Source organism: Cotesia typhae, unplaced genomic scaffold (genome assembly GCF_013202065.1).
Source record: "Cotesia typhae breed Kobodo isofemale line unplaced genomic scaffold, CoteBio_Ctyphae contig_50, whole genome shotgun sequence".
NCBI classification, from domain to species: Eukaryota; Metazoa; Arthropoda; class Insecta; order Hymenoptera; family Braconidae; genus Cotesia; species Cotesia typhae.
This window is the reverse complement of record NW_027423758.1, coordinates 510,139-535,217: the sequence shown is the minus strand read 5'-3', so window position 1 is coordinate 535,217 and position 25,079 is coordinate 510,139. Positions and strand designations below refer to the sequence as shown.

The window sequence follows — 25,079 nt, the reverse complement described above, 5'->3', positions numbered from 1 at the left end:
AAAAAAAATGACATTAAAATCAGCTGTCACTTGACAATTTTTTAATTTTCTTTAATAAAAAAAATTGCATTTTTAATTTATTAAAATTTCTACAAGTCCATTTTTTTGATAATTTATTTGTTAAAGAAAATGAAAACAATTGTGAAGTGACAGCTAAATTAAATGTCATAAAAATTTTTACATGTCAGCTAAATTAATTTTCATAAAAATTTAATGTCATATTTTTATAATAATTTTTTTTTTATAATTTATTTGTAAAATAATTTTTTTAAATTATTAAATATCAGCAAAATTAATTTTTTATGACAGCTGTCAGCTAACTTCAGTATAAATAATTTATTACAGCGGGAAATTCAACGGAGTGACGTTGTCAGTATAAAAATAACCGTCAGCTGATACAGTCGACAAATGATAACAGCTATAAACTAAATAAAAGTGAGTAAGTTCAGCACGGAGGCTAGATATAAGGAGGACGATCGACATAGGTAAATGTACAGTTAGTGCGTCCGGAAAACTGAGGATAGATCATTTTCAAAAAGAAGCCGCTAGGGCGTCACTACGTTCGCTAATGTCCGGATCATGGCGTCCGTTTGTTATTGTTTATTAATAACACCAAATTGACATTCAGTTAGTTAATTAGTTTTTTAATTAATAATCAAAGTGATAATAGTTTAAAATGGTAAATAAATGTATAGTTGATGGGTGTTTGAGTGGCCGGATAAAAGATCGTAATAAAAATTAAAATTAAATAGTCGAAACACGTCTTTATTTATTGTGCCACAGGTAATATAACCTAACTTAGTATTTTTGTAAGAAATAATTTTTATACTAATTAAATTTATATTAATTAAATGATTATAAAAAAATTTTACCTATAGAAATTAAAGGAAATTATAAGTGCTCTTTTTTCAAAATATTTTTTTAAATAATTTATGTTACAAGAGTCCCAAAAATTTTTATATCAGTAGATTTTAGTATCATTTTTGATCAAATTAAAAAAGAAATTGTAAAAAGGTATAACGTAATTTTTTTCTTCTTAGAATTAGTTTTAAAAAAATTGCATCGTTACCATTTTTTTGGAGCTAACGTTTTACTCAAAGTAACTTATCAAAATTATTTCCAAATATAACTTCATGTCAATTTTTTGTTTGTTTATTCAAGTGTCCAGACTTGTTAAAATTGTGGTACTGTGGATTAAAGCAAGATCTCACCCCAAAAAAAGATTATGTCTGTGAATTACATTTTAATGATCAAGATATTATTAAAACTGATAAAATATTATTGACTACTGGAATTTATGAAGAATTACCTCGAAAAAGATACTCGCTAAAGCCTGATGCTATTCCGACGTTGAATCCGAACCGTGTAAACAAAGCTTGCAACAATGAAAATAACGAAGCTCAGTATATGCAATGCCATTTATTAATTACAAATGACCATAAAACTAACTCACCACAAAACCAAGAACCAATAATTAGTAATGATCTCATAAACATAATTAATTGTGAGTCACCAAAACGCATTGACGTATTTGAAAATTTTGAAGAAAATGATAATTGTGAGAACGAAATGCAGGTAAGAAAAATTAAAATTTCGAATTATTACTCTGCAACTTAAGATAAAAGCACAAACAATTAGGAGGCCTAATTACTCTTGTTTGTTAGAATATTTATTTAAGTACTTGAGATATTGAGAAAGTGAAGCTCCTGCCTTCGTGGAGCAAAAAAATAGTATACACTCTACGGGAAGTAAATAAAAAAGCCTCAGATCACATATTTGTCAACCTCGGCTTCGCCTCGGCCGACAATTACATGTGATCTGAGACATTTCTTACTTTTCTTCCGTAGGTGTGTAATATACTATTATAAATAATAAGAAACATTCACTATAAAAATTATCAAGTTTACTCGAATTTATTATAGCAGTGTATGAGAGTTAAATTTGAAAAATATTGTTATAAAACAAATAGTCTTTCGAAAAGAAATTATTAATTATTTTTTTTTTCATATTCACGTTCTTTTCTCTATTCAATTCTTTAAAACAAAAGTAAATGAAATAATTAAAGAATCATGTTATAAGATATTTCAATAAGTCAAACAATCTGAATTATGAATATGTTAAAAAAGTTAAGTCTTTAGACATGTCTCTTATATCGTCTCCTATAAATTTAGAACTATTATTACAAAAAAATAATCATTAATTTTTGTTTATTTAATCATTTCAAGCCACGTGAGTTATCTACTCCTGAATTACGTCTTGAGAAATGTTCTTTATTAACAATTATCAACGTGTTGAAATTCAATGCTTTGCCACAAAATTGGAGTTGGACAATAGATTTAGTTAATCCAAAAATATAGTTTTATGTCATTTAGATAAAGTATCCATGAATTTAAAATTTCGTATAAAAATAAGTGAAGACTTCAATATATCAGTAAGAATTTTTAGATCTTGTAATTTATTTTTCACAGTATAAACATAAAGTTCCGAACGTTGGTTGCTAACGAATGTTCAAATTTCTTCGAAGCGAACATTACACAGAAATATATCAGTTCTCAAAGTTATTTTCTCGATTTTTTCGCGTATTTTTGAAGATTTTGATAGAATAGCTTTCAAGAATTTTGAAAATTCATAAGAATCTAATGTTCGAACGTCAGTTTTTTTTTTTGTGGTAATGTTAACATTATACTTTTGATTAGTTACTTAACTTGAAAACGCAAGAGTCGGTAGAATTCAATACCAATTTTTCCCAAATATCTGATTTTTGGGAGTTTTTGAAGGAATTGGAAAACTGTGAGTTATGTGAAGGGACTGGATTACTTTTCCATTTTTGGCTACGGACATTAATTTTTTGTTATTAATAAATTTAAAAATTTGCTATCGATTTTCCATGTTTAAAAAATCGATTACCAAACTTAATAATTATTGTGTATCTTAAGTACGGAGCACATTAGTATACTCTACAATTGCCTAAAAATGATAATTCTAAGGTTTTTTATTACTTGTTAAATGAACTTTACTAGTATCATTTCTCATTAATAATAGATGTTCATCGGCGTGTTCTGGTGTGTCATTGCCTGACGAACAATATAAGAAACAAATGAATCTTTTTCGATGCTTTGCTTGTCGGCAATTGAGACGGAAATTGCAAAATCGATCGTACAAAGTCAAACCCGACATTAAAAGTTCGTACACTGACTTGAAGTACCAGGAGAGCCTGAAAACTAAACAAATTCAGCGCCTCAAACGTAAAGTAGGTATTTACTTATTTATCGTTTCTTCATGTATACTTGATTATTTACAGGTTGTGAGTGTTTAAGATCAATATTCTTTTATTTTTTTCAATAAACTTAAAAGTTTGATACAATGCTCGTTACATTACATTATCATTTCGTCAATACGGTTTAGTTTGTGAATACAAATTTAATCAACTACAATCTGAGAACTTAAATTAAATCACCTGTAAATGCCTATTTAACTATTTAACCCTTTACAGAATGAATCACTCATCAAAATTATAGAAACGCAACGACTTAATTGTATGGCAATTAAAGATGAAGCTCTAAGAGCGGAAATTTCTATTTTGCCTCCCGTGCAACAACTAGCAATTCGTGCTTGTTTTAATGCAGTAAAAGCTAAAAATGCCAAACAACGAAGATATACGGTTGAGTGGGTTTATGAATGTTTGCTACTTGGTATAAAAATGCTGCGGTATATGAACGACTCAGAGAACGTCAAATCCTCCCTCTTCCCTGCAAAGACACCCTTAACAAATATATCCAGAAGTTGGATAGCGCTTTTGGTTTCCCTAAAGCCATATTCGACACTCTTCGTATTAAAAGTTCACGTATGGAACCACATGAAAAACGGGGTATCCATGCACCATTCCTGTCACACTTTACTACTAACTGCAAATCTTAAAAATGCAAATCTTAAAAACGCAACCATTTTAACTATATCTAACAACTCTACTTAGCTATCGAGTATGATTATATTAACAAATCCGAGCGCATAAGTTTTTAGCTGAAAAAGTAATTCGTATTTGATATTTTTAAATAACTCTTTAAAAGCTTCATTAACTTTTAACAGTAGCTGGCTATTATTGTTAGACTACATCTGATTCACATTTATTTCATTCTAACAATTTTTTATTTTTTCTCCTAGGTACCCTTTTAATAGATGAAGTAGCTTTAAGTGAAGCCGTGAAGCTAAATCGGAGAACTATGCAGCTTGATGGTTTTGTAGACTTGGGGGCACATACTCCGGAAAATTTAATCAACAGTCGGGCTGATCATGCCTTAGTCTTCATGTACCAACCTTTTCAGGGTAACTGGGTGCAAGTAGTTGGTAGCTTCCTGAGCAGAAATTCTGTCACGAGTGCCATTCTTCACAAATTACTCATTGAATGCATCGTATTACTGGAGAATGCTGGGTTTTATGTTGATGTCGTTACTTCTGATGCAGCTCAATGGAACAGAGGAGCATGGACACTTTTCGGTGTCAAAGATGGACAATGTAGCTGTGATCATCCATGCAATTTTGACCGCAGACTTTGGTTTATTTCGGATTTTCCACACTTAATAAAATGTTTCAGGAACAAAATTATGAAACGATTGTTTTTTTGGGTAAGCTTCTCTTATAATATGATTTTTAACACCAGTGTACTGTTATTCACGATTGAATTTTCAATTTAGTTAGCATTGGAATGAATATATTCATAAGTGACCTATTTAATTTTACAACTATCAAATTTTTCAATGATTGTATTTAATTATTTATGAAAATGTTATTTATTTTTAGACTCCAGATGGTTTTGTAAGAAAAAGTCATTAGGAAGCTTTATTATTGCATGAAATTTATCTGAAAGCCAATCTAAAAATAGCTTATCAACTAACTCCCCAGCATTTAAATCCAGAAGGATATCAAAAGATGAATGTCCCGTTGGCTTATCAGGTAATTATAATTATAAAGCTGCGAGAGTAAGTTAAAATGAATTTAAGATTATCATTAACATCGAGGTAACTGGCCTAATATTTATCTTTAATTTCTAACAATTCATATTATAAATAGCTGATTCAGTTAAAATAAATAATAAGATGTATTTATTCTTATTTTGATAAAAAATTAATTTTTATAAATTTTCAATCATAACAACTGCTTATCTAATTTTAATGAGAAAAATTAAAACTTTTTGTTTTTAGCTTTTTCGAAAAATATACAAGTTGCAATGGCGACTTATAAGAACGCTACTCCTGAGCTCAGTGATTGCGATCCAACAGTGGTTTTTATTAAAAGAGTAAATGATTTAATTGAAGCCATGAGTTCACGTACTCCTTTGAATGCTTTACGTTTAAATGATAATTGTCCCCGAAAAAGGGTAATTTTTAATATATACATTAGGTCTTTTGATAGCTTCATACAATTTTTTCGCAATAATAAAGCGAAAATTATAGTTCTAAACGGAGAACCATTGTCAACATAAAACCATCATTATACCATGTGTACATGATCACATATTATAACCAATATTGGAAAATATTTATAAAGTATATATATGTAAGTATATAACTATAAAAATAATTTAAGACACTCCAATCTTATCATGACATTATTCCTACTAATGTTTGCACATAATCCAGTCTCGCAAGTTTACTTACATTTTCAATATGAAACTTATTAAACGAAACTTCAAATGATAGTCAAATTCAATGAATTTGAGTTTATTAGTTGCGGAAGTTCCTAATCTTTATCATAGCTGATATTCTCTTGGACTATGTATCCTATTTTCTGAAACATGCATTTTTCTAGAGTAATTTCTACTACCATAAGATAGAGGATAAATAAGTAATGCTATTTATTTTTGCTAGGTAATAAGTGATTTTATTGATTATCTGAAGATTTGGGAAGCCAAAGCTAATGAAGAAAGAGAACTTTATAAAAAGAAGAAGAAAGGCAAAAACAAAAATCAAAAATGAAAATGAAGTTGATGATAAATTTTTTTCGCAATTACTCCTAGTACTCTTACTGGATTAAAAATTACGTTACAGGCTACTTTAGAGCTAAGTGAATTTTTGCAAAAGAATGTAATTTTGAGTACTTGATGACATCGCGGCTTAATCAAGATCAATTAGAAGTATGTATTAATCGTTGGATTTTTATCAAATGAATAATTAAAAATTGTTATAGTAAATATTCTTTTTTTTTTTAATATTTGAATCTTATTTAATTTATAGAAGTTCTTCGGTATAATGCGGAGTGTTTGTCGTTGCAACGATCATCCGGATACAATCCTTTTCGGGCAAGTTTTTCGATTATTGTGTTCATATTCATTAGTCACGCCGCCGAAAGGGTCCAATGTCACAGCTGGTGAATTACTACAATCTTTAATGCAGTCCAAAGATTCTCTGGCTACAGCTAATGCATTAAAAAAATTGGCTGAATGAAATTGACGCTATTGTTGAAAATGGTATTTCTAGTAATAATTATTCGTCTAGTGATGATAATAATAATACATTTTCTCATCCAAATACCTCTGTGGCTAAAAACCCTTTGAAAGCTTGTTAGACGAAGATAGTGATGACGATAATGATGATACTATACCGTCATTTATTAGAAAACCATTCGAAAGTTTATTAGACGAAGATAGTGAGGATGATATAGAGGACGATGATGATTTGTATCACGATAATCATTATCCGTTCGAAAATTTAACTGAGGTTGACGATTCTTCTACTGAAAACAACATTAATCATCATAATCAAAATAAAATTAATATTGATTCAAATGAAAACTTTTTACAAAGTGAAAATGATTGGGAAGGAAGTAATAGTTTTCGTGATGACCAGCATTACCATCATGATTATGATGTTGTTTCCACCAGTGATGGTATAGTTGCTTATATTGCTGGATATGTTGCGAGAAAATTTCAGCGAATGACTTCTTGCTGTGAATGTATTGAAACATTACGCTCTGCGAATTCCTCTGAACGTGATCGGGTCATATAATTAATGAGCAATGGTGGATTAATTTTTCCCAGTGAAAATTTATTCAGACTAATTAAAAATTGGAACAAATAGTTTTAACCGTAGTTGGTACTAAAACTGTTAAAATAAATACTATGCACCAAGTGCTAGAGAAAATAGCAAAAGCTAAATGCCTCCCCATCCTAGGATGTGATGAACACAAAAAGGAGCTTACGGCTAAAATATTGAATAATTTTGTAATTATGAGAGGTAATTTTTAGCTAATCTTATCAACCGAACTCTTAACGAACGAAAGATGATGGCCAAGAAACATCGTAAAATTTCTAAACTAGCTTAACTTATTAAACTCTTCAGTAATATTCTACTTTCAACATATATACGCTTATTAATTAAGAATAAAATTACCTAAACTATTTGAATACTTTATTATTATTATTATTATTATTATTATTATTATTATTATTATTATTATTATTATTACTATTACTATTATTATTATCCCAATTCGCAACTAAAAATGAAATTTTAATGTTTTCTTTTGATAAATGTGATTGTACATTGCATTCCGCGTCATTTATTTAAAAACCTGACATTAGAGACACTTGCGCACTCTAGTGGTGAAAGATCTGTCCTCCAATTTTCGGACGCTTGTAATACATTACGATCGTCCTCCTTATATCTAGCCTCCGTGAAGTTCAGTCAGAACAGAGTGTAAACTTTGTTCATTACTGTTCATTAGTCAATAGGCCAAGTAGAAGTCGGGAGCGGAGAGAAACGAGGAAGCGAAAGAGTGTATTGAGTGTGTAGAGCTAGGCTAGAGCAAGACTCGAGGTGAGAGGCGAGTGTCAAGTAAATTTTCTGATATTTTATTAATTTATATCACCAGTGACAGAATTATGGAGACAGTTTGCTAGCAGCCAATTAAAAAGTAAGTAATTAATTTATTAAATCAAAAAAAATTATTTTTATTCACTAAATAATTATTTTGCAATTAATTACACTCATTACTGAATCCAGGTTGGTCCGATCATCTGTCAAAGTATCATGATATTATCCTGGATGATATTCTAAAAAAAAAATTCAAAATTGATATATTTAAAGTGATATTTAATAAGATAGGTTAAACGGAATCAAGATGACAGAAAGTCTTATCAATGAGTGGCTAGCTGACTACGCTGATGTATCACCAGCCGAGCTGCCTACCTTTGCAAACACATTGTCTCAGGACAACGAAATAGTAAGGGCTCTGTACGTGCTTCTTGAGGAGCGAAACAAGTACTCAGAGGTGATTATTTTTATTTAACTACCGGATGTTAAGATAAATTGTCGATGGTTTAAGTTTGAGGCTGATGATTCATTCATGACCACAGCCCGTTTCTTTTTATTAAGCAGCTGTAATTTTATTTTATTTTTCAGCTGATTGATCCTGTTTGTAATCAATTGTTCAACTTCTATCGATCGAGAGAAGTTCAATTACAACGATTTACATTGCAATTTGTTCCTACACTTATTTTTATTTATCTTAATGCTCTTGCACATGGTGATATTAAGGTAAAATATTTTTTTTTTGTAGTAAAAAATCCTTAGTTAAATTATTTTAATTTTTAAAAATCTATTTTTTGATAATTAAATTTTATTTAATTAATTTTTAAATAAAATTGCACTGTATTTTATTAAATATTAACATTTTCAAAAATTTAAGCTCATCCCGACATTATACTCATCAAGAGCTTTCATTTAAGTACCCACATGACATTTTTGATATATTTTATATATATAATATATATAAATATATCAAATATATGAAAAATTGATGTGGGTACTCAAATGAAAGCTCTCGATGAGTATAATGTCGGGATGAGCTTAAATTTTTGAAAATGTCAATAGTTGACAAGATACAAGATCATTTCTTTAGTATGACTATCCTGGATCCAAAATTTTTCTTATTCTCTTAATAATAAAGATAATTAAATTTTATTGAAATGAACTAAACCAATTTTTTTAATCTTTAAAATTTGTTAAAATTATCAATTAAAAAAAATTTAATAAAAAAATGATTACAAAATTTTTTTTAAATCATTAAAAAAAAATTCTTAATTCAATAAATTGATAAAAATAAAACATATCACAAACGATAAGCTTAAAAATAAATATTATGATGACACAAATATAATAAATTACCAATTTTATTATTCACGATATTACATAATTTATATGACTAGCAAACTGCAAAGATTAAAGTGCTAGTATACTAAAAAAAAAAAAAAAATATGAGATCACGTCATCTTGAATAAATATAACAGTAATTAAATTCGTCCTTACAAATGACTACTCGGACAAGAAATAATTTATTTTTATAAAAAAAAAAAAAAAAAAAAAAAAAAAAAAAAAAAAAATAGAATTGCCGATCGGTGGAGACGCTGCTGATAGGACTTTACAACCTAGAAGTGGTGAGCGAGACTGGAGATTCAAAGACCGTGTCATTTCGGCTGCCCTCGCTGGCGATGCTGTCGATCTACCACGAGCCCTCGAGCCTGACCCACGCCTCGCTGACCGAGAGCGCGGTCAGGCATTTTGAGGAGTGCAACTCCAAGCTCGTCAGGTGGGGACCTCTCCCGCAAATTGAGACTCTCAACGCTCAGAACCGGCTGAAAGTTATGACGGCGCTTCTGTTTATTTACAATCAGCAGCTGAGCTACATCCAGAAGTCTGCGCTGGAACAATTGTGCAAAGTTGCTACCAAGTGCGTTAATTAAATGATTTAATTAGATGATGTTAACTAATATTAATTAATATTTTTATTGTTTTAATTATAGACTTGTAACTCAAGGATTCCCGAAGCCAGGCCACCATCAGCGTGCTTCGTACAACGAATCCAGTTTCGTTCCTAGGCTGTTACCTCGTATTCCTGTCACAAATCAATTTCTTCTGGAGTTCCTCCACGGAATTTACTTCGCGATGTACAACGACTGCTGGTACGTCGGATGTCAAGCCGTGGATGACATTCACAACCGCGTGTGCTATGATGGGTATGCTGATGTGATGCTCGTGACAAACGCAATACGCAACTCAAGCAGTTCTGGACCCTCTGGATTGCTGGGTGATGCTTCGCTGGGAATTAGTGTCGCCTTGTCACCGGCTACGACAACTCCCACGATATCTAAGTCTATGATAACTAATGCATCTTTCCGTACGAAAAAATTGCCAGGTAATTTTATTTTTTATTTTTTATTCTTCTAGAAATTATTTTTGAAGAGAAAATATTAGCGGCAGAATAACTAAAAAAAATTAATTAATTGATTAATTTATTTATTTAAGCAAGCTCAAAGTCAATTAATAAAATATTTAATTAAGTAAATAGCCTTTTTAAAACAACGACTTAATAAAAAGACAACCCAGTTTCTGACCTGGGGATTATTTTTGATACAAAAAAAATTATTGCTGATTTTTTTTTGGCCTTCTAAATGCTTATAACTTTTTATATTTTTTTTTTATCAAATAATGTATAGATAATTTTTTAGTATGTTAACAGTGGAAAGATTTAGAAGTAGGTCTTTAACTTAAAATTTCAAAAAATAAAAAAAAAAAAAATTCTTACGTCAGTGAGTGTTCCATCTTTAGCTTTTTCTATTATTTTTTTACGTATCTGAAATCATAATAAAAAAAAAAAAACTCATTATTTTAAATACTCAAAAAAAAAAAAAAAAATCAACAAAAATAATTATTTAGTTTCACGGGTCTCAATATTTAAATCCATAAAAATGACATTTATAATTTTTTTTAACCATTGGATATTTTTTTTCAAAAGCTTTCAAACCAAAAATTTATTTTAACATTTTTTTTTTTTATTATTTTAAAATTTTATTTTTCAAATTTTCATGCAATAAATAATTTTTTACCAAGAAAAATTTATTGAAAAAATTCCCTAAGTGCGTATCATTTCTCAAATTATTAATTGAAGTCATTGAAATGAATAAAATAAAATTTTGATAATTAAAAATTGCCTACCGCAAATATTTTCTCTTTGATTAATTATCACCTGGTAATTATACCGCTAATATATAACCAGCACTTTAGATTTAGATTTAGCTCTAGATTGAACCATAATTTTAAGATTTATTTTTACCATAAAAATTATGAAACTTTTAAACTAAAAAAAAATATAAAAATCACCGGACAAATTAGACGACCTGGATGCAAATTTATTCGAAGATGAAGTAAAGAGCATAGACGAGAAAGAAAAATTACCGCGACCATCCCCGAGTTCCGGCAAGCGTCGCGCCTGGCTGAGAAAGCACATGCACCAGTCGCTGGATGAGGACGAGGTGCTGCAGATCCGCAGCGGAGGCTCTTCAGTGGACAACTCCAGGCGAGAGAGCCTGGCCAGCCAGGCGAGCGGATCGCCGAGCCGAACTTCTCCGAAGAAATCTCGCGATCGCAAGGTCGTGTCCCAGGACGACGTGATCCGCAGGCCTCGCAGAGAGCGCAGCGACTCTCCAGGAAACGAGAGCCGGCTCAGCGCTGGAGCAAGGCTCTATCGCGTGCTGGAGGAGCAGGCTCTTGGCGAAGCGATTGTTGCTTCCGCGGAGGGACTTTATATCAATGGACTCAGAGCCATTGAACGAGGCAAGCCAGGCAATGTCACTGCTGGCGCACTATCAAGTCACTCACGGTACCAGTTGTTGTCATTTCCGAGGGTTCATCATATTTAAACTCTCGCTATCAATTAGCACACCACATCAACAAATTTATAATCAACGCTTACACGTTCATTTTGTCACAGCGTTAATTTTGTGGAGTAATTAATTATCAAGCACTTCTGTATATCTATATATTTTTTTTTTAATATTTATATCGATGTATATTTATTAATTTATTAATTGTGCATGCTAGTTTAATTACACGGTATATTGATGGTAATTATTAGCACGCTAGTGAGTTTCAGGTTCATGAGGTCTAAAATTAAGAATATCACGCAATCGCCCGATTAGAAAAGATTATATATAATTTTATAATAGCAATCTTGCAGTCACTAGGTGACTACTGTGATTTGTGAACAAGTGTCTAGTTTTTAGATATGACCATGAAAATTTTTTATCATGTTCGGGTCTGGAGAAATTCTAAGAAAACTACAAAAAAAAAATTTTCCAAATTATTTCTTGTCTTAAAAAAATTCTACGGGCTTCAAAAAATTTTTTTCCATTGTTTCGCTGAAATGCTTTTTTAGAAAATTTAATGCTCTTCAATTTGACGTAATCAAAAAGAAGCCTGTACGATGATTTGCCGCGGAGTTATCGTCAGTCAAAGCAAAAAATAACTTTTTCACTTTGACAATCAATAACTCTGGAAATAATGATCGTATAGGAAATCGAAGGACAGTTTTGAAAACTACATAATATTCTCTATAAGATGCCGTGAATAGCTTTTGTCAAAAAAATTTTTTTTGAATTGAAAACTTTAACTGAAAAAACGACAAAAATTCGCATAATTAAGGATATTTGGATAACTTGATATAACTTTGGATAAAATGGATGAACAAAGGATATCGTCGGTAATTTTTCAACCTCCAAGTGTCCCCTAAAATCCCTGAAAAATTGAAAGAGCTGCGATTTTTTTTTCATAGTGCCCCGAAGCTTCAAATTCTTTGATTTTGCAAAAATCACCATTATGAGCAATTTTTCAATTTTTGTTCATTTTTTCAATGAAAAAAATTTTTTTTTCTCAAAAATCTTTATTTTTTCAATCAAAGAGATTAATTTTTCAAGAAATTTTAGAAAAAAAAATTTAATTTTTTTTCAAAAATTTTTTTTTTTATTTTTTTTGAGTGTATGTCGACACACGAGCGCCGAAATTTATTTATATCATAAATAAATAAATATATTTAATATAATAATTATATATTAATCCCCTAAAATTAAATATTTAATTATATAAATCTTTTTTACTCTGGTGTCCAAAAATATTAAAAAAAATTTCTATTTCTAGCAGCTTTAATTTTTTAATCACCAGACAATCTGCCAAAAATAAAAAAAAATAAATAATAATTTTAATAACAATAATAAAACATTTATTTGTAGATGATATCCCAATCGTGGCGAAAGAAGACGGGACAGCTGACAAAAATTTAGTATCAATATCAGAAGAGCAGGATTCAACGGAGCCAACTCGAATTGGTTCGCTCCGCCAGGGTAAGGACAAGAGCTCGAAGATCACAAACTTCAGTTTGACGAAAAAGCCCCGAGAAAAGGACAGCAGAGCGAAGAATGGGATGGTGGAGAAAGAGAAGAAATCAGGACAGATTAAAGACTCCAAAAGCCGGATCGACGAAGAAGCTAACGGGAGTGTCAAGAAGAAAAACGACTCGATAATCAGCGACGGGAACTCGAGCTTCACTGAAGCTGGATTGAACGACACCGCGGACCTGGAGCTGGAAAGTGCGGTGGCTAGCATGAGAGTCCTCGACCCTGACCTTAATTCTTCTGTCCAAGTCAGCTCGGTTTAGTCTCTGTTCATCTATTTTTAGTTTAAGATCTCTGAGGCTCTGACGGGAACAATTACATTTGTTTTACGTAATTAATGTGTTGTTGTTGGTTGTTGACTATTGTAGGTGTTGTTAATGATGATTATAATGATTATGATGAAGAATAAGAAGTTTATGATGGCAATAATCTATTTAAAGTCTGTAATTTAGGTTTTTTAAGTTTAATCAATGCATCCCTGGTGCCTAATATTTATTACTTAAATTAATATGTAGTTTATTTTTATTAATTAGTGTATATTATTATTATATTGGAGTACAGATGCCGTAAAAATGTTTTTTTAGATTTTTAATTTATTTAAACTCTAGTAAATTTTGTTATTTTTTAATTTATTCAAAAATTGCTTTAAAAAAATTATTCAATTTTTTATGACTAGAAAAAAAAATTAATTATTTAAGTACTGAACAATTGTAGAAAAAAAAAAAATTTCTTAAAAAAATTTTTTTTTTTTAATTTTCACAAGTCGAATTTTTTTTATAATAATTTTATTAAAAAATTTCCAAGTAAGCTAACTTAAATTTCAGATGATACTTAAATAACCAGACATTAAAAAATTTATTTTATCAATTAAATTACAATTAAAAAAATTTTTTTTTAAATTTTCTACAAGTGGATTTTTTAAAAAAATTTTTTCAATAAAAAAAAAAATGATAAAAATTCTAAAATGTCTGCTAATAAATTTTAAACACATTTACGGCATCTGTATTAATAAAAATTTACACTTTTTTTTTTAGTATCAGTCTATTATCACTGCCATCCGATCTAGCGTAGATGGTGTCCAAGACACATATTTTTATGATTTAAAATATCACAAAAAATCAACTTGAATTTATCATCAGAAAAAAAATATTTCAATAGAAAAAATATCAGTAACTATAACCATAATCACTCTTTAATTAAATAATTTTTATTATTGATATATTTTTCCTACTCGAGCTTAAAAATATCAAAACAAAAAAAAAGATAATAAATCTGGCGGAAGTGCAAAGTATCATACTTATGCCATTGTTTGAAAGCTTACTAATGAAAGAATTATTGATATAAATTCTCTCGATACGAATACAATAGATGTATATAATCAATATGTTTTATTTGTTTCATATTTCTCGATGTTTTATATTTTTCTCCTATAGTTTATCACTGTAAAAAAAAACAAAGAGAAAAAAAGTAATAATATTGTGCTCTAGTTTAAAAAAATTGTTGACTCTTGTTCTATATTATATATAAATATATATTATATATATTTATGAGAATGTAAATACGCGATTATTTCACTAATATATATACATATATATTTTTCTTCATATTAGCTTAGTAATTAATTGTAATTATTAAATTAAATTTTTAATCCGTAGCTTTTTTATTTTCTTGCTACGGTTTAAAAATTTATAATTATGCTAAATTTTAATTAGAGATGCCAAAATTTATTTATTTTTACAACTAAATATTCGGCTAGTTTTGTGAAATACAAAAAAATCTTTTATTTTAATTACTGCATAATTATCTACTTAATAAATTAAACATCTTCTGAGTGTTCGTTAATATGAAAATTATTGTACTTAATTATTATTTAAATAATTTTATTTATGCACAGTAATTTAATATGTTTTTAATCATTCCACTGGATTATGAAGGTCACATTATTGAAAATTACTCCAATTAATTTTTCCATTAAAAAATAATTTTTTTTTCAATTCTGATAATTTTTAATTTAATAATTATTTTCAATACTTAACTTCAGTCCGTTTGTGACCATCATAATTATTTTTATTTATTATTTAAACTGTATAACTATCACAATTCAAATAAACGCGATCACCCAGTATTATTTTAAACTAACTTGATGAAAAAAAAAAAAAAAAAAAAAAAAAAAAATGATAATGTATAACAAAAATAACAAGCAATATATCCTAAAAAATATAATACTGGATAAAAAAAAAATTAATCTGAAATTATTTACCTCTTATTATTTAAATATAAAAATAAAAAAATTATTTACTCTTAAATTAAATCTCAGGAACTGCATTAGCCTTCGAGCTCAACTGCTCAAGATACTCCTTTCGTTCATTAACTAAGTTCCTAATTTCTTCATTGTACAACTCCTTACACTGCTTCAAAAACTCCTTTGTTTTGCAATTGCTCTCAGCAATCTTCCCTCGCGTTTTATCCAACTCCGACAAGAAATCCAGCTGCTTGGTCCTGAGCTCGTCTATTTTTTCTTCGAGGACTTTCTTCTCCGAAGTTAACTTGGTTTGGACACCACGCAATTTGACGAGATTGTTCTCGTGCTCGGTTTCATATTTTTTGACTTCTTCCTGCAGCAAAGCTTCATCATCTTCGTGAGATAATTTTTCTTCATTGCTCACTGCTTCTTTTAATTCTTGCAGTTGACGATCCAGAACTTCAAAACGTTTTGATTCTTCCCTAGAATTAAAAATTGAGTTAATTAAAATTATTTTTTAGTTAAAAAAAAAATAATTTAAATTAATAATTATTATTATTATTAATATCGCTACTAATTTTATCTGAATTTTAATAATAATAACAATAACAATAATAATAATAATAATAATAATAATAATAATAATAATAATAAATAATTACATAACACGTTTCTGCCATTTAAAAGTATCCGGAAGTTTACTATGCGATTGTTGAATAAAATTAAGCAATTTTTCAAAGTGTTGAATCACAGGTTTCTTTTGCTGAATAGCTTCTTCAGTGGCAGCTTTCTTTTCTTCTTTATCCACCTGCTCTTTCTGCAACTCCTGCAACTGAAGTCTTCCCTTGCTAGGATCATCAACAATCTTAGCCTTTAGCTGCTGAGAAATAGACTCCAGTTTGCTGACCTCACTGCACTTGTTAGCATAAATCTCTCTCCACTTACTGCTAGTCTTTAGAAGATCCTCATTATGTTTCCGAGTCATTTCTATTTTCTCCTGCCGCCTTTTCATCCTGGTTTTAATTTCTTCAGACTTTTCGTTGTTTGCCTCAATCTGAGCCATCATGGTAGCCATGTCTGCGGCCTTTTTGTTCATTTTTTCTTTCAACTCATCCGACTTCTTCTTGGTGTTTTCAATCTCCTGAGCCTGTGTGAATATTTTGTCCGTCTCTTCTTGCATCTTGATGGACGCACCCTCGGCATACAAAGCGAAATTCGCGAGGAACTTTATTATTTTCCGGGTGCGCTTCGCTCCAGGTGCTGTGATGTCTGTCACAGAAAAATCTTTGACAAATATTTTCTCACCGATGATGCTGATCACTTCGCTTAGGTTCAATAGCGCTGTCACGTGAGATGCATTTTGCTCTCCGGTGACTTTTAGAACCTCTACTTGCTCGAATGTCAGCTAAAATTAATTAATATAATATTTTGTTAAAGTTAGAACTAAAAAATATTAATTAAAAATTTAACTCAGAATTTTTTAAATTTTTTACAACTAAAAAATTTTTTTTTCATATTTTGTAAAAATAAAAAATTACCTGAGTCAGTGTGTGAGCATCAATGTGAAATCGTTGGCAAAACTCCGTGAGAAATTTAATCATAAATGATTCAGTTGGATTTTTAAGATCCTCCATGGTAACTGGGAACCCGAGCTCAGTTAGCAAAGAATAAACAGATTCCGGTGAAAAATCCATTTTAATCAGCTGATTTTTTTATTTTCACTATCACAAATTGCTGTTTTATTATTTTTTTTATAATTAGTCTTTTTTTTTTGACTTTTAAAATTGTTTAATCACTATTTTTATTGAAATTTATACTGGAGCGTTTATTGTGACCGTTGGATTTGAAATAATACATAACCACAAAATGTCAGCATTGTTTTTGAATGAATTTTTAGAATTTACTAGAGCGACATCTGTTGTTACAATTATGGCGCGAAAATTTAAAATGTTTATTTATTTTTGAATTTTTTTTAATAACTGAATAGTTTATTCAATTATTTACAATAGCTTAGAGAACAATAATAATAATGAATTAATTTTAAATAATAAAAAATTAAATTAATACTAATAATCGTATAATTTTAAATTATTAAAAAAAGCCACAATAATTTTCAAGTATGATTAGTTTATTTATCATAAATTAAAAATATAAGCTAACATAAATCAATTACAATAATAAATTGTATTAATATAATAACTAATGTCTTGTCTAAAAGCTTGAAAAAATAATAAATTTTACAGCCTATAATAAACCGAAACTTAATCCTAATTTTTAAACTCTACAAACCAAAAATTCTCAAATTTTTCTTTTTTAATTTACAAGACATAATCAAGCTCATATCGAATATATTGATTTTTAGGATCGTTCATAATCCTTGGATAGCCGGCAACGAGTGCGTCTTGTCCGCCAATGTAAAGCGAGTTATAAATCTTCCAATAAACATCCCTGACCTTTCTAGCTGGATGAAAGAGCCCCTGAAGAGTGTACTGGAGAATCTTGATAGGCCCCAAAGCGACCCTGAGTCCATCAACAGCATCCATGAAAGCTTGCACCAAGTGCGGCGAAGTTTCAAAGACATTCGGCCAAACGTGGTTCAACAAGTGAATCAAAGCATCTTCGCAGCCAAAGCCATAAACTCCAAGCGCCATGTGCTTGATAGCAGCGCAAGCAGTCTGTCGATGCACCAGATCGCGGTCCATCAGCGCGTCCTCCAAAAGCGGACTCACCGCGTAGATGTAATCCTTGCCCATCTCCCCAATGTACTCGAACAAGAACGAGAGCGACTTGAGCACTCCGTTCTGGACGTTTAGTTCCGGAACCCGGTACTCGTTCATCAGCGCTGGAAGAACCGTGAACGGGCTGCAAGTTTCTGCGACAATAGCAATGGCAACCGTGGTGCAAACTCTGTTCTGGCGCTCCTGGACCTTTAAATTATTAAGCAGAGTCGCGAGAACATCGTGCGGACCAATTGCTTTAGCAATGTACCCAAAAGTATTGACAGTCGCCCGGCGGATTGCTTTTTTGTGAGCCTTCAGCAGCTCCAGAAGCTCGAAGCAAATGCGCATCCACTCCCTAGCAGACACATACTCCGGCCCGCGGTCAGCTATCCTTCCCACCAAGTCAATGCAATTCTCCTGAACCTTCTCGTGCCGGTTCTTCAAAATAGGCGTCAGCCTCGGCAACAAGTCCTTAATCGGCGGCGTCATCTTCGTCATTCCAATGACATTGACAATAGCCTTAAGCGCGCCTAAAATGCTACCCAGAACCTCCGGGTACTCCTCACCGAGGTACTCGTACAGCACGACCCCCAAGTGACCCATCAGCTTCTCCTCCTGACAAGTCTTCATCACCACCGCGATCCTCGAGATCAAATCCGCGGCTTGCTGTCTCACCTTTGCTGATTTATTATTCAACCTCCACAAAATCGTTCCACAGATCTGCGGCAGGTAAGGCTTGACCCGCTTACCCAGGGTGTTAACAATGGTTCCAAAGCCGTTGAGCATCACCACGTCCTCTGTAGTCTGTTCCTGGAACGCGTACAGAATGCCATCTATCAGCTGTTCCTCTAACCTCGAGTCCACATCAGCAGCGCCCAAGTTCCCCATTATCTTCTCTATGGTCTCCATCACCATTTTCCGATACTGTTCATTCTCGTCTTTAAGATCGTCAACGACTCTATTTATTATCTCAGAAGCCCCGACTTTGTTTGCTATCTCCACAGTGGTGTCTACCAACTGTCGGTAATTCCGTCTGTCCAGCGCCATGCGGTGGTTCCAGAAGTGCTTGAAAAAGTGCGGGAGAATTTCGTCTTTTATATATTGAGCTTCAACTCCGTCCGTTCCGCAGCACTGCTTGACTACTTTCAGAACAATCTTCTTCATTTCTTCATCCGGGGACTGGAACTCTCTGATTAAAATCAACATTACTTCCCTGGTATAGTAATTAGCGTACTCGGCGTCCATCAGAGGGATCAAGTACCCAATAGCCTTCAAAAAAGCAGCCAACCCTTTTCCTCTGTGGGTCCTAATACCCTTCCACAAGGGCTTCAGCACCGAGTCAAAGCTCTCGATACCGTACGGCGTAGCAGCTTCGGCCAGCGCAGCGATCGCTAAAGCAGTAATCGTCCTCACCTTCTGCTGCTCGTCGACCAAGCCGTGCTCTATGATCTCCACCAAGCTCTTCAAGTGAGGAAGAATTGCACACCCCATTAAGATAGCGATCTGCTGGACGATTTTAATACCAGTGTGTCTGGCTTGCCAGGATTTCTTGCTCCTGCAGACGGCTTTTAAGAACGGGAGCAGTGAAGGGATTCCCAGGGCTGAAGCTACCACCGCGAAGGCTCTGGCTGTTGTGTTTCTTACGTACTCATCTATGTTGTCAATGTCAGGCCGCATGGTCGAGATCATCGTGGCCAATCCTGCGGCTTTAGCGAGGTTGGAGATTATCTCTCGGCCTTCAACTCTGGCATAGTAGTCCTCGTCAATTAGCAGAGGCTCTATCACTACTAGAATTTTGTGGACGTAAGGACGCACCAGGTCGTCTAGTTTGTAGAGAATGCGGTCGATGACTTTTACTAGGAGATGGCGCTCCTGGTCTTCTAGGGTTGGAGACATCAAGAGCGGCAGGATCTGGTTGAATAAAGGACCTGCTCCGAACTCTCGGGCTTTGTCGGTGATTTGTCTCAACGCAGCTTTCCTCATCGGAGGAGTTCCATTTTTAATTTTCAATAAAAGCTTCATTATTTTACGCTCTTTCTGTTCCTCGGGGCTCAGAGACTCCTCGTCGACGTCAACCAGGAGCTTGTCGAAGTACTGAGCGTCCTCGGGCTTCATGAAAGGAAGATTGCCTTTAGGCTGGTTGTCGACGTACTTAGCGCTCTTGTCTTCTGTTTGGATGAAGAAGCCTTGAGGAGTTCCAGCCATGGGCGTGGGAGTCGCGGTAAGCTTCCTCGCGGGAGTTCTGATGGGAACATACCCAGCTGGAGGCTGGAGAATCTTGTAACCTGGAGGAAAGAGTGAGTCCAGCTCGTCGTCGGAGAGCGGACGGTTTCTTTCGTCGATTTCACGCTCCCAGCGGTAAGCTTGAAGCTGCTCGGGGGTCAGAGACATTAGGTGACCGGGTGTGGGGGTGGCGAGGCCCATTGCTTTGGGCCCGGTGGGGGTGACCGCGCTTGGGGTCATTATTGAGGTTTGGTGCGGAGTTGTTAGAGGCGTCGCTGGGGTCTGGGGTGTCATTGAGCCCGGAGTTTGGTTGGAGGGCGTCTCGTCCCAACGGCTGCGGCGCTTGGAGGCTGAAGGTGTTGGGGTTTCTTGGATTAGATCGCCGGCTACTTGGTCTGTTCGCGGAGTCTCGGCCCAGCCGCTGTTGTGGCCGGGGGTCTCGCGCTCTGTTTTTGGGGTCTCGTCCCAACGGTTTCGGCGGCTGGAGATCACTTTGTCGTGGGAGGGAGTCTCACGGCCGGGAGTTACTGCTCCGGGAGTTGCGTGGCTCGGAGTTGAGTCCCACATTCTGGTACTGACTCCTGGGGTTGCGCCGGGGGTTTCACCGCCTTTTCCGTGGCCTGGGGTTTCGTCCCATCTTATTGCTGCTGGTGTTACCTGTAATTTAGTATTATTTGTATTATCAAATTTATATAATTTAATAATTAATTTATTTATTTATTTATGTAAGCAAGCTCAAAGTCAATTAATAAAATATTTAATTAAGTAAAAAGCCTTTTTAAAACAACGACTTAATAAAAAGACAACCCAGTTTCTGACCTGGGGATTATTTTTGATACGAAAAAAATTATTGCTGATTTTTTTTTGGCCTTCTAAATGCTTATAACTTTTTATATTTTTTTTTTATCAAATAATGTATAGATAATTTTTTAGTATGTTAACAGTGGAAAGATTTAGAAGTAGGTCTTTAACTTAAAATTTCAAAAAATAAAAAATAAAAAAATTCTTACGTCAGTGTTATCCCAGGAATTAGGTGTTGCTGCAGTACCAGCAGCTTTTTTGGCCGCCGGCATGTCATCAGTTTGATCCCAACGGCCACGTTTCTTAGGAGCTGGTTTGGGTTCACCATTAGTAGCTTTGAGTGTTCCATCTTTAGCTTTTTCTATTATTTTTTTACGTATCTGAAATCATAATAAAAAAAAAAAAAACTCATTAATTATTTTAAATACTCAAAAAAAAAAAAAAAAATCAACAGAAATAATTATTTAGTTTCACGGGTCTCAATATTTAAATCCATAAAAATGACATTTATAATTTTTTTTAACCATTGGATATTTTTTTTCAAAAGCTTTCAAACCAAAAATTTATTTTAACATTTTTTTTTATTATTTTAAAATTTTATTTTTCAAATTTTTATGCAATAAATAATTTTTTACCAAGAAAAATTTATTGAAAAAATTTCCTAAGTGCGTATAATTCCGCAAATTATTAATTGATGTCTTTAATTATTAAATAAGAATATAAATTTTACCTCTGATTCTTCACCTCTGACCATCTGCTCTTTCATAATCTCGGTGTAAGTACGTGAACCAGCATCTGGAGTTTTACCACCTGTAACCAGGAATCAAACGTCACGCAAGCGTAACAATTAGTATGATTAATTAAATAATAATAATCATAAATATATATTATAATAATATAATAAAATAATATTAAGAAAAAAAAATTAATAAAATTGTTATTAATAAAATGACTTCCTAGTCCAGTTTAAACTTTTATGGTGTTTCAATGTCCGATAAATGGTATTGAAGCTACTGAATTCACTCTCGCAAATCATTTAAAGTTATTAAATAAATTAAACTCTTTAGTCTGAAGATTAAAATAACAATTGATTATTAAATAACAGTTAAAATAATTATTAAGAGTTTTGTCAGTAGCCCAGGGACATTATTAAATACGTACGTGAATGTTTATGGCCATAGGGGAACACTCGCCTGCTCAAATGTCTTCCACATCGTTATAAACTTTTAGCCATCTAAAAATTAACTCATTCTCGTTATTAATAATATTTGCATTCAAAACCACTCATACTAAGAAAACTCAACTGAATAAATTTAACGGTTGAACCAAAGCTTGCAAATTTATAAAACTTTTTTGTCTTGGTTGGATTTTTTTTAGGATAAAAAATATTTAAAAAAAAAAATAAATAAAATAAAATAAAATGTAAAAAAAAAAATTATTGAAAAAAAAGAAAATATTAAAAAAAAAATTTTTTTTTAAATATTAAAAAAAATTAATAAAAATTTTTTAAGAGATTTTAGGAATTCGTTTCTGATTTTTTTAATAAATATTTTTATATGCAAGAAAGGAAAGTTTGATTACAAGCTTTGGTTAAGTATAACTACGACTCAATTGCCGGTTTATGTTAACCTTCGACAAAGTTTCCTGGGAAAGTGGATGATTCCAAATGTGTTGATCGTCACTAAGATTGAAAAAAAATTCATACATTAGTATGGTTTTCATTTAATAACAAACTCACAGTCATTCTTCGTACATTCATACTTAGATAATATTATTGTAGTGGTGATGTAAATTATGAACTTTTTAAATTTTTATTTTTTTTAATTGAAATATTTATTTGTTTTATCGAATCTTTTTTTTTTTTTTTTTTTTTTTTTTTTTTTTTTTTAATTTTAGGAGCTTAAAAAAATATTTTTTCTGGAGCAGAAATATCTTGGACAATTAATTTAAAATGAATAGTAATTTTTTAATTCTGTGGTCCAAAAAACTTGAATAAAAAAATTTTTGTTTGTAAAATTTATCAAAAATGAAATTAAAAAATTACTCATAAATATTATGAAATAAATATAAATTTTAAATAATTAATTAAATGTAACTATTGTTAAAAATTTTAGAAACAAAAAAAATAAATATTTCTAAAATTCATATTACTCACCACTTACAATTGATAATTGAATAATTAAAACTTTGACTTAGAAAAAAACTTTAAAAAAAGCGTAAGATAAATTAGCGAAATAATTGAAAGTTTAAACTTTAATCAACGAGCTTTTTTACCTTTAGAAAATAATAATAAAGTTTTGCGAATAATATAAAAATGTACAAACCATCAGCAAAAGGATCAACTCGATCTGGCGAAATGATCATGTGGCGACGTTTCTGGCGATATTCATCTTCACGATCCGCTATTTTTGGTACTTTGCGATCGGCGAATGGATCATAATCTCTGTCACTCTAAAAAAAAAAAATTAATTGAAAATTAGTAACATAAATAATAAAGTAAAACTTTAAGTGCAATTTTTAATAAATATATTTTTGTTCAAATTTATGAAATAAAAAAAAAAATTCTTTTTTATTGCTAATTCAATTTAAAAAAAAAAAAAAAAAAAAAAAAATTGCTGTCGGCTAATTTTAGTTTCATCGACTAACTTAAATTTTATAAATACCTGAGCAATATCATTAAGCAAAGCAGCTGGTGGATTGTATCCAGCCCTTTTGTTAGAGCTGAATGTGCTGGGCTCATAATCATCATCGTCGGCTTCATCGTTAGTCGCAATAGATGTAACGTAGCCTTCAAATTTGTTGTTGGTTCCATCGTAGATATCTTGGTCATAAAATCCCGTTTTTCCCAATCCGACCTGTTCTTTTTCAGTCACCGCAGTCTGGATTTCTTTTTTCTTGGACTGAATCTCCCGGATCTGAGCCTCGATGTCTGAAAAATTTTTAAATAATTAATTAACTTAACCTCAATGTTAGTCGTTTTAATACTCAGTTTGTTTTTGAATTTTTTTTCAGCAATTTTTGGAGTAAAACAATTGAAAAAAATATTCTTCAATTATTTAATTCACAAAAATAGAGTTTTTAATTATTGAATAAATAAATAAATTGAATTACCTTCGTGAGTACGTGGAATGGAGTCCATCGTAGAGCTGTTGTCTGGCTTAACCAATTACAGTGTCAATTCACGAATTTATTCGAGTGTAATTACAGCCAAAATATTCGGCGATTAAAGTGAAATTTAATTACTTGTTTTTTTTCCCACTTATTATTGTTAAACTTATTGACTTGTAACTAAATGTCCATTGTTAATTTTTCTGACGCAGATGCACAAATGCAAATGGCATTAAAACGTTTAGCTTCGTTTAATTTCACTAATTTCCAGTAGTGGGAGAGAGAAAATGGCGGGTTTGATTTTATTGGCTATTGGGTTAGTAGAGAGTGACAAGTTTTGGCGCTGCAGATGGCGCTAGTGTTTTCGTCTCTTTTTTGTAACGTATTTTCTGATGACAAAGTTGGAGCAGTTTTATGACATTAAATTTAGCTGTCACTTCATAATTGTTTTAATTTTCTTTAACAAATAAATTATAGCAAAAATAAATTATTAAAAAAAATGGACTTGTAAAAATTTAAATAAATTAAAAAAGCGGTTTTTTAAAAATAATTTTTAGAACAAATTTTTTAGTACAAAGAAAATTAAAAAATTGTCAAGTGACAGCTAACTTTAATGTCATAATAGTTTTTTATTTTATTTAACAAAATAAATTTTTTATGTCATAAAATAAAAGAAAAAAAAATTGTCATTTGGTAAAAACTTTAAAAACTGTAAGTACAATTTTAAAAAAATATTTTTTTGTTCTAATTTAATTGTTAAAAAAAA

General features: G+C 31.5%; 5 protein-coding genes across 10 annotated transcripts; 3 read left to right on the top strand and 2 right to left on the bottom strand.

Moving 5' to 3' along the window:
• The first annotated feature begins 433 nt into the window (after nucleotides 1-433).
• LOC141531887 (uncharacterized) lies at nucleotides 434-5,164 on the top strand. Of its 4 annotated transcripts, XM_074249967.1 has the most exons (6): nucleotides 442-783; nucleotides 1,162-1,575; nucleotides 2,226-2,431; nucleotides 3,043-3,254; nucleotides 4,162-4,622; nucleotides 4,798-5,164. In XM_074249967.1, the coding sequence occupies exons 4-6, from the start codon at nucleotides 3,098-3,100 to the stop codon at nucleotides 4,828-4,830; spliced, it is 651 nt and encodes a 216-aa protein (XP_074106068.1). In that variant the 5' UTR covers nucleotides 442-783; nucleotides 1,162-1,575; nucleotides 2,226-2,431; nucleotides 3,043-3,097; the 3' UTR covers nucleotides 4,831-5,164. The 4 variants fall into 4 exon arrangements, with proteins under 4 accessions (XP_074106070.1, XP_074106068.1, XP_074106067.1 ...); XM_074249969.1 differs by lacking the exons at nucleotides 2,226-2,431; nucleotides 4,798-5,164 and adding an exon at nucleotides 3,494-3,661 and having other exon boundaries at nucleotides 434-783; nucleotides 3,043-3,250; nucleotides 4,162-4,300; XM_074249966.1 differs by lacking the exon at nucleotides 2,226-2,431 and having other exon boundaries at nucleotides 4,798-5,163.
• Nucleotides 5,165-7,536: 2,372 nt separating this feature from the next.
• On the top strand, nucleotides 7,537-15,413 carry Hyccin (PI4KA lipid kinase complex subunit hyccin). Its single transcript, XM_074249962.1, has 6 exons — nucleotides 7,537-7,908; nucleotides 7,998-8,265; nucleotides 8,397-8,531; nucleotides 9,380-9,723; nucleotides 9,797-10,188; nucleotides 13,058-15,413. Exons 2-6 carry the CDS (start codon nucleotides 8,116-8,118, stop codon nucleotides 13,480-13,482), a joined length of 1,446 nt encoding a protein of 481 aa, XP_074106063.1. The 5' UTR covers nucleotides 7,537-7,908; nucleotides 7,998-8,115; the 3' UTR covers nucleotides 13,483-15,413.
• LOC141531886 (uncharacterized) lies at nucleotides 10,269-17,314 on the bottom strand. Of its 2 annotated transcripts, none has more exons than XM_074249963.1 (4): nucleotides 17,000-17,314; nucleotides 16,124-16,866; nucleotides 15,519-15,943; nucleotides 10,269-10,626 (listed from the first exon to the last, which is right to left on the bottom strand). In XM_074249963.1, exons 1-3 carry the CDS (start codon nucleotides 17,153-17,155, stop codon nucleotides 15,526-15,528), a joined length of 1,317 nt encoding a protein of 438 aa, XP_074106064.1. In that variant the 5' UTR covers nucleotides 17,156-17,314; the 3' UTR covers nucleotides 10,269-10,626; nucleotides 15,519-15,525. The 2 variants fall into 2 exon arrangements, with proteins under 2 accessions (XP_074106064.1, XP_074106065.1); XM_074249964.1 differs by lacking the exon at nucleotides 10,269-10,626 and adding an exon at nucleotides 14,408-14,659.
• LOC141531888 (uncharacterized) lies at nucleotides 10,967-12,817 on the top strand. Its single transcript, XM_074249970.1, has one exon. It carries the CDS (start codon nucleotides 11,279-11,281, stop codon nucleotides 11,690-11,692), a length of 414 nt encoding a protein of 137 aa, XP_074106071.1. The 5' UTR covers nucleotides 10,967-11,278; the 3' UTR covers nucleotides 11,693-12,817.
• Nucleotides 17,315-17,568: 254 nt separating the features above from the next.
• On the bottom strand, nucleotides 17,569-24,533 carry Sf3b1 (splicing factor 3B subunit 1). 2 transcript variants are annotated; one of them, XM_074249960.1, is made up of 6 exons: nucleotides 24,317-24,533; nucleotides 23,869-24,134; nucleotides 23,530-23,656; nucleotides 21,936-22,015; nucleotides 21,415-21,585; nucleotides 17,569-21,061 (listed from the first exon to the last, which is right to left on the bottom strand). In XM_074249960.1, exons 1-6 carry the CDS (start codon nucleotides 24,342-24,344, stop codon nucleotides 17,780-17,782), a joined length of 3,954 nt encoding a protein of 1,317 aa, XP_074106061.1. In that variant the 5' UTR covers nucleotides 24,345-24,533; the 3' UTR covers nucleotides 17,569-17,779. The 2 variants fall into 2 exon arrangements, with proteins under 2 accessions (XP_074106061.1, XP_074106062.1); XM_074249961.1 differs by lacking the exons at nucleotides 23,530-23,656; nucleotides 23,869-24,134; nucleotides 24,317-24,533 and adding an exon at nucleotides 22,367-22,720.
• Nucleotides 24,534-25,079: the final 546 nt, after the last annotated feature.

What these genes read in the sequence shown, in the direction of transcription:
- Sf3b1 (XM_074249960.1), bottom strand. Translation starts at nt 24,344, where the DNA reads ATGGACTCCATTCCACGTACTCACGAAG. An exon ending in TCAGAGGTGAAGAATCAGAG is followed by an intron (nt 21,586 to 21,935) that starts GTAAAATTTATA and finishes TTATGATTTCAG; the next exon opens with ATACGTAAAAAAATAATAGA. An exon ending in ATTCCTGGGATAACACTGAC is followed by an intron (nt 21,062 to 21,414) that starts GTAAGAATTTTT and finishes ACTAAATTACAG; the next exon opens with GTAACACCAGCAGCAATAAG.
- LOC141531887 (XM_074249966.1), top strand. Translation starts at nt 1,550, where the DNA reads ATGATAATTGTGAGAACGAAATGCAG. An exon ending in ATTGTGAGAACGAAATGCAG is followed by an intron (nt 1,576 to 3,042) that starts GTAAGAAAAATT and finishes CATTAATAATAG; the next exon opens with ATGTTCATCGGCGTGTTCTG. An exon ending in TGAAACGATTGTTTTTTTGG is followed by an intron (nt 4,623 to 4,797) that starts GTAAGCTTCTCT and finishes ATTTATTTTTAG; the next exon opens with ACTCCAGATGGTTTTGTAAG.
- LOC141531886 (XM_074249963.1), bottom strand. Translation starts at nt 17,155, where the DNA reads ATGGATTTTTCACCGGAATCTGTTTATTCTTTGCTAACTGAGCTCGGG. An exon ending in ATGCTCACACACTGACTCAG is followed by an intron (nt 16,867 to 16,999) that starts GTAATTTTTTAT and finishes AATTAATTTTAG; the next exon opens with CTGACATTCGAGCAAGTAGA. An exon ending in AAATGGCAGAAACGTGTTAT is followed by an intron (nt 15,944 to 16,123) that starts GTAATTATTTAT and finishes TTTTAATTCTAG; the next exon opens with GGAAGAATCAAAACGTTTTG.
- Hyccin (XM_074249962.1), top strand. Translation starts at nt 8,116, where the DNA reads ATGACAGAAAGTCTTATCAATGAGTGGCTAGCTGACTACGCTGATGTA. An exon ending in TTGTGCAAAGTTGCTACCAA is followed by an intron (nt 9,724 to 9,796) that starts GTGCGTTAATTA and finishes TTTTAATTATAG; the next exon opens with ACTTGTAACTCAAGGATTCC. An exon ending in CCGTACGAAAAAATTGCCAG is followed by an intron (nt 10,189 to 13,057) that starts GTAATTTTATTT and finishes ATTTATTTGTAG; the next exon opens with ATGATATCCCAATCGTGGCG.
- LOC141531888 (XM_074249970.1), top strand. Translation starts at nt 11,279, where the DNA reads ATGCACCAGTCGCTGGATGAGGACGAGGTGCTGCAGATCCGCAGCGGA.